Raw genomic sequence first — 5754 nt, 5'->3', positions numbered from 1 at the left:
ATCTATCCAAGGTGAGGTGACTAACCCAGATTTTCTGATGCATTAAAGTACTGGGTTATAAGACTCATGGAAAACAAAATAAAAGTAGAATTCCAAAGCGCGAAGGTACCAGACGGAAGGAAACATTCCTTGAATCTTGCGTCCAAAGATTTTACAGATTTCTTCAGATTAAGTATGGGGTGAAAAGATGATCCGATAAGCATTATCGGAAGGTGTCACCTTTTTGTTGCTAATCCAGAATTATTGTCGGATAAAGGTTGCTTGGCCCATACGCATGTGTGTACGTATATACTTGATTGCGTATCTTCTCGTGAAGTAGACTCTGGTAATTTAGGATGTATAGAGTCCAAGGACTCTAAATTATACCGCCGAATGGGATGGTATGTAGGATTGATCAGTACCTGATTTTGAGCATGTTTCAGACATGGACCATGTGAAATATATTTTCTTCAGGTAATTTAGGATATATAGAGCCCAAGAACTCTAAATTATACAGCAGAATGGGAAGGTACATAGGATTAATCAGTACCTGACTTGGAGCATATTTCAGACGTGGAGCAAGTGAAATATAATTATTATCTTTTCTTTTCTTTATCTCCGTCTTCAGCTCGCATTTTTGGAGGCCCACGTACCGGTCCATTAGGTCAGAGTGAGGCATGCAAATTAGCAGTTTCAAAGGAAATCTCTCTCTCTCTCTCTCTCTCTCTCTCTCTCTCTCTCTCACACACACACACACACGCACACGGTTACAATTACTATTTGCGTATTGTTTTTTTAAGTCCTACCTTTCCGTAGAGGGAGTGTTATTCCGATTAAGAGGGAAAATGCTATCGCGTAGGTCTCTTGTGGTCCTGCGAAGGCGTGGCTGTTGAAGATACTGGACTTCTGGAATTATCAATGGTAATACCAATAGAAAATAAGGAATTTAATAAACACAGTAAATATGCCAAACACAGATGTGTGTATGTATATATATATGCCACCATATATATATATATATAATATATATATATATATATATATATATATATATATAGTTATATATATATTTGTAGTTTTTTGTGTATGATATATACATATAAATATTAAGCCACAAGTAGCCTGTTATATGGATTCTCTATACCTTTGAATATTGAATTCAACATTAATGGGCTATTTGTGGCTCAATATCTGAAAGTAAGTAATGTAAAAATGGAATAAATAATGAGCTGTCGTTCATATACATACACACGTTGGTGCGTTTTGTATATTGTTTGGGGAAGCTAGAATAAATCTGAATAACTTCCATACTTACAGCTGGCTTTGAAACCAGAGTAGGCTTTAGTGCCGGAAACGACGAGCAACATAACGAAAAAATATGTGCAATATTTTTTTTAATCCATTTGTCACATACCCGTCTTGCATCGGTTGCAGTTACAGTAGATAAGAATTATTTGGTATAATGTAATTTTTGAAAGTTTGAAAGAACAAAATGTTAGGCAAATCTCACCTTGCTGCGCATTGTGTTCGTTGACCAAACATATTTGTGACGTGGGAATCATAAGAACCAATGGCGTTCATCTGTGAGAGAGGAGTAAAAGGCTTATCTCTCCTGTCTGCGTCCTTGAAATCGCCGACGAAGAGTTGATCCCACGACTGGAAGGACTCGGGATTCCAGATTCCCCTGTAGACGATGTTCGTCCTTCCTGCGAGGGATGTCCAACTCCACACTTCGAAAGGATATGTCGACGACGCGTCTAAGGTTCCTCTAGGACAAAGTAGGACGGCGGAGGAGGGCTTTTGCATCAGGGGTGATTGCAAGTGTATTTCCTGTGAGTAGGAAGGCGAGTCGGAGATGAGTATGACGGTGTTGGCCTCCCATTCGTCCGGAGGGAAGAAGAGAGGCCCCAGAAGGGATTATCGCCGTCCAGAAAAATCACGACCACGCCTGGAAGAAGAAGAAGAAGAAGAACTGGTTTTGATATAGAAGAAGAATTACTACTATTTGTTGATGTCCGTCTTTGTAAATTTGTATGCTAGCTGTAGACGGAGTCGATAACATATCTCGACTGGTTTTTAATAATTTTTGTTCATGTGAAAAAATAACTTCTTATTACCATGATAACGATTCTAATGAAATCATTTATTTTTTTTTATATTGAAACGCATATCTGTACGATCAGTTACTAGACATTAACTTAAGGAATGTAAGAGAGAGAACAAATCACTAACTTTGACGCAGAGGGAATTCTCGTATGAGATCGTTGGTGCTGTGAGGCTTTCCTCCCGAGTTATTAGTTAGCCTAAATAATCCGTCAGGCATTTCCAGCGGAAGTCGCAGAAGGTAAATAGGTTCATTGGCGTTTCTTATCAAATCATCCCCTTCTGAAGAAGGACCCTCTGCGGTCTCGTCCAGGATGAGAGTAACGGCCCTTCCTCTTAAAGGGCCGGTGACCAGTTGGTTCAGGATGTGGGATAAAGCTCTCCTCTCCCGATTTCTCTGGACGACTGTAATGTTTGTTTTTGTTCCACTCTCGAAAGTGATGAAGAAGCAGAAGAGCAACAACTTGTTTATCATCATGGCAGACGGCGCCGTGCCTCACAGAACGCTTCAAAGTTGTGGTTCCTGTCTCCTGATACGAACAGGTGGTTTGGAAGAGAAGCTGCGAGTTACTGAGTCGCCATGGAAGCGAGGATTGAAGATCTGCTGATCTCGAGGAATGGAGTGCCTTTGTCACTACAGCAAGAGTGTAGTAGGTGAGGAAGTGTCCCCACCCATTACCTGATCATTAGGAGATGCGTGGGGGTTTCCTCGTTTCCGATTGGTGCACTGAGTGTGCCCATCAGCCAATCACGTTGTGGTAATTGTATTGACCATCCAAAACAACAGATGGATTCTTCAGGAATGATTAATATTACTTCAGTTAGGTGTCTGTTCAGAGTTGTTCGAATTTTTGATGGCAATCAGACTTTATTTTCTTAGTAACTGGATATAAAAATACAGAATGTTGTGTAGATGAAAATGATTTAAATTTAGATTCGACACCCCTCAACTTATTGAACCCACTGAGAAATTGATGATTATCAGTGAATTTCTGTATTCTCTGGTCTGTACATACCGAGGGTAAAGCTTACGGAGAGCACTGTAGGAAACTGCAATTTTATTAAAGCAAGTTTTCTAAGAATATAATGTCCTCAATGTGAAAAAGATGAACATAAAAATAACAAAGAGAGTGCCACTGAAACAAATCGACTGAATGTGAATTTAGTTATATAACTTTTGAATAACCTACAAGGTCAGAGATCAGTTCACTGTCACACAAGAGAATTAAAAACACATAACCTTTTGTGTGGAAAAAAGTTAAAATCGACAACAACAACAACACGTTTTAAGAAAAAAATCCGTAAAGGTACACAGTTGCTAAGTAGAACATGTATACCATACAAGGTAAAAGAACTCTAGTATGTAGGCAGAAAAATAACGTTTCTTTGGATTAATGTTGGCCGTAAATGAGACCAAGCAATTCTGATTTTAGCCAGGACGAGTAAAATGACTCGTGTGAATGGTGAGCTGAGGGGGGATTGTCCAAAGTCAACGTATTTCACATAGTGAAAACAACTTGTTGAATTTCTTTTTCATGGATTAAGAATTTTTTTTTTTTTTTGTGTGTTTGTGCGTTTCCTGCCACCAAGGTTGGGGTGGGGATGGGGTGACTTTCATTCCTGATTCATCGATGACTGAAACGCAATTCGAGTTCCCATCGCTGCCGTGACCGCCTGTCATTCATCCGCGGACACTTTCTTGAATATTTCCTTGGGATTCCTCCTCCCGTCCTCTCCTGACGGACGTCTGCGTCTCCGGCGATCGCCGGTACGTCAGTTCCGCGGGAGGTGTGATATCATTTTCCTCAGCGAGTTTTGGAATGACGCATCCAGCGGAGATATTTGCGGAGCTATGGTTTCCCCCTTAATAATGATTTTTGGATGTATGTATGTGTATATAACTAGTGAGGCTGTTGCTGAGTCTGGTCTGAGTCATTCCAGTATACGAGTGATACCTACAGGCTTCACAAAATCATGAATTAGTGTATAACCCTCCCTTTTTTTACAAGGGTCCGAGTCAGCGTCATGACAATGCAACCGTATGGAAGGGCGTGAATATCTCTTTGCTCTTGTAACTAAGAAAGTATACTTCTTTTTACGAGGTTTTCTTCTACCCTGTAGATTGTGGCCAGCAAGTTTTATTGTAGGGTTTTATATCAACATCATTTTTGCCGGTGCGCCATTTATCTTTTGTTTGCGTTATATCCCTTGCGCTTATCGTTTCTGGATGCCACATTAAAAGCCTCTTGATGTCTGCAACACGATGAGGTATCTTATAGTGATTGAACCTGGATTCCCTGTGGATACTTAAAACTCCGCATTCTCTCTCTCTCTCTCTCTCTCTCTCTCTCTCTCTCTCTCTCTCTCTCTCTCTCTCTCTGGTTAAGGTAAAATAAAAAAAAAATACGGTACGCATAAATGTGGTAATTTCTTCAGCACTCAAAATTCACCAGAATTTTACATTTTATTGCATAGAAAATTTACCTTAATTATTATTATTATTATTTTACCCGCAAATAAAAGTAATACAATGTAGAAATTGTTTATATTTTCGATAGCTTTTGTTGAAATCAGTATAATATCCTTCTTCAGGGATATGCAAATTTTTTGTCGAATGAAAGAATTGTTAAAAAATCAGAACATAAAGAGGAGATAACAAAATAAGTATTCATTATTCCTGATCTTCCCTTTTCTAACTTTTGACACTTTACTCTATTTCAATTGAATAAACTCGGAGCATTCCATAAAAGTAATATGTATATTGTGGTGAACTATGCTATGTATACTTCATATACATTAAACACCAGCTAACCATTTTCCTCTGTGATTTTGTAGGTTCGCATATTTACGATTCTGATACAGTTCCTGGATATGGCAGAAATATTCATGCATTCTTTATACCAAGTGGTGGTGTAGCTGATAAAATCAGAGGGTAGGAGGTTGGGATAATTTGTGGGATGCATTACCAAAGGTCCCTGATGGAGTGAAGTGGTTTCGTTTCCATTCATTAATTAGCAAGCAAGCACACATAATGCTTTACACGGAGCAAGCAAACATATTGAGTCTGTGCACGCTTTTTGTGCCCAATCACGGCTCAGGGGCACAGAGTCCTTAACGTGGTCTTGACCCTGACCATCAAAGGCTATCTGATATATAGGGTCAACGTATCATTGGTCTTTGTCTTGTCCAAATTTTAGTTCTGCTCTTCCCTTTTGAATTTATTATTATTATTATTATTATTATTATTATTATTATTATTATTATTATTATTATTATTATTATAAAGGATGGCTGTATTATACAGATTTATACAGTGTCTTTTCTGTTTTCCTTATGATTCGCTTTTCGGGCTCATCGATGTTAGTCAGCAACTGGCCGATATTCATACTGGAAAAAGGATAGTGTGGAATGCGGAAGTCTTTTATTGAAATATCCAATCAGGAATCCTTCATTGCCTGGATTCAGGTTCTATTTCAGGTACCGTCGACATGTTTCGACCATCTCGTTGGTTATCCCCTGGACGTGGGTGAAGAAGATCTGGAGAAACAAGGCACTTGGGTCGGTATTTATAGGGGGGTCTTCGTTGGTGCTGAATTATGATTGGCTGCCTGGGGCAGGTCATCTCGGGTGGAGCCTTCTCTCCCATGCTGATGTTCGGGCCTCGTCTTGCGT

The 5754-nt window shown here is 39.3% G+C and overlaps 1 protein-coding gene across 1 annotated transcript in view; it reads right to left on the bottom strand.

The window, feature by feature from the left end:
• The window catches only part of LOC136850499 (uncharacterized), a 14281-nt gene extending 11724 nt beyond the window's left edge, over window positions 1-2557 (bottom strand). The window contains exons 1-2 of the mRNA XM_067124069.1: window positions 2212-2557; window positions 786-885 (exon numbers count right to left, since the gene is read on the bottom strand). Of these exons, the coding sequence (XP_066980170.1) occupies window positions 786-885; window positions 2212-2557 (446 nt within the window). The remainder of the gene's footprint in view (window positions 1-785; window positions 886-2211) is intronic.
• Window positions 2558-5754: the final 3197 nt, after the last annotated feature.

Source organism: Macrobrachium rosenbergii, chromosome 22 (assembly GCF_040412425.1).
Source record: "Macrobrachium rosenbergii isolate ZJJX-2024 chromosome 22, ASM4041242v1, whole genome shotgun sequence".
Lineage (NCBI taxonomy): Eukaryota > Metazoa > Arthropoda > Malacostraca > Decapoda > Palaemonidae > Macrobrachium > Macrobrachium rosenbergii.
The sequence above is the reverse complement of the archived record's forward strand: the minus strand, read 5'-3'. Positions and strand labels throughout refer to the sequence as shown.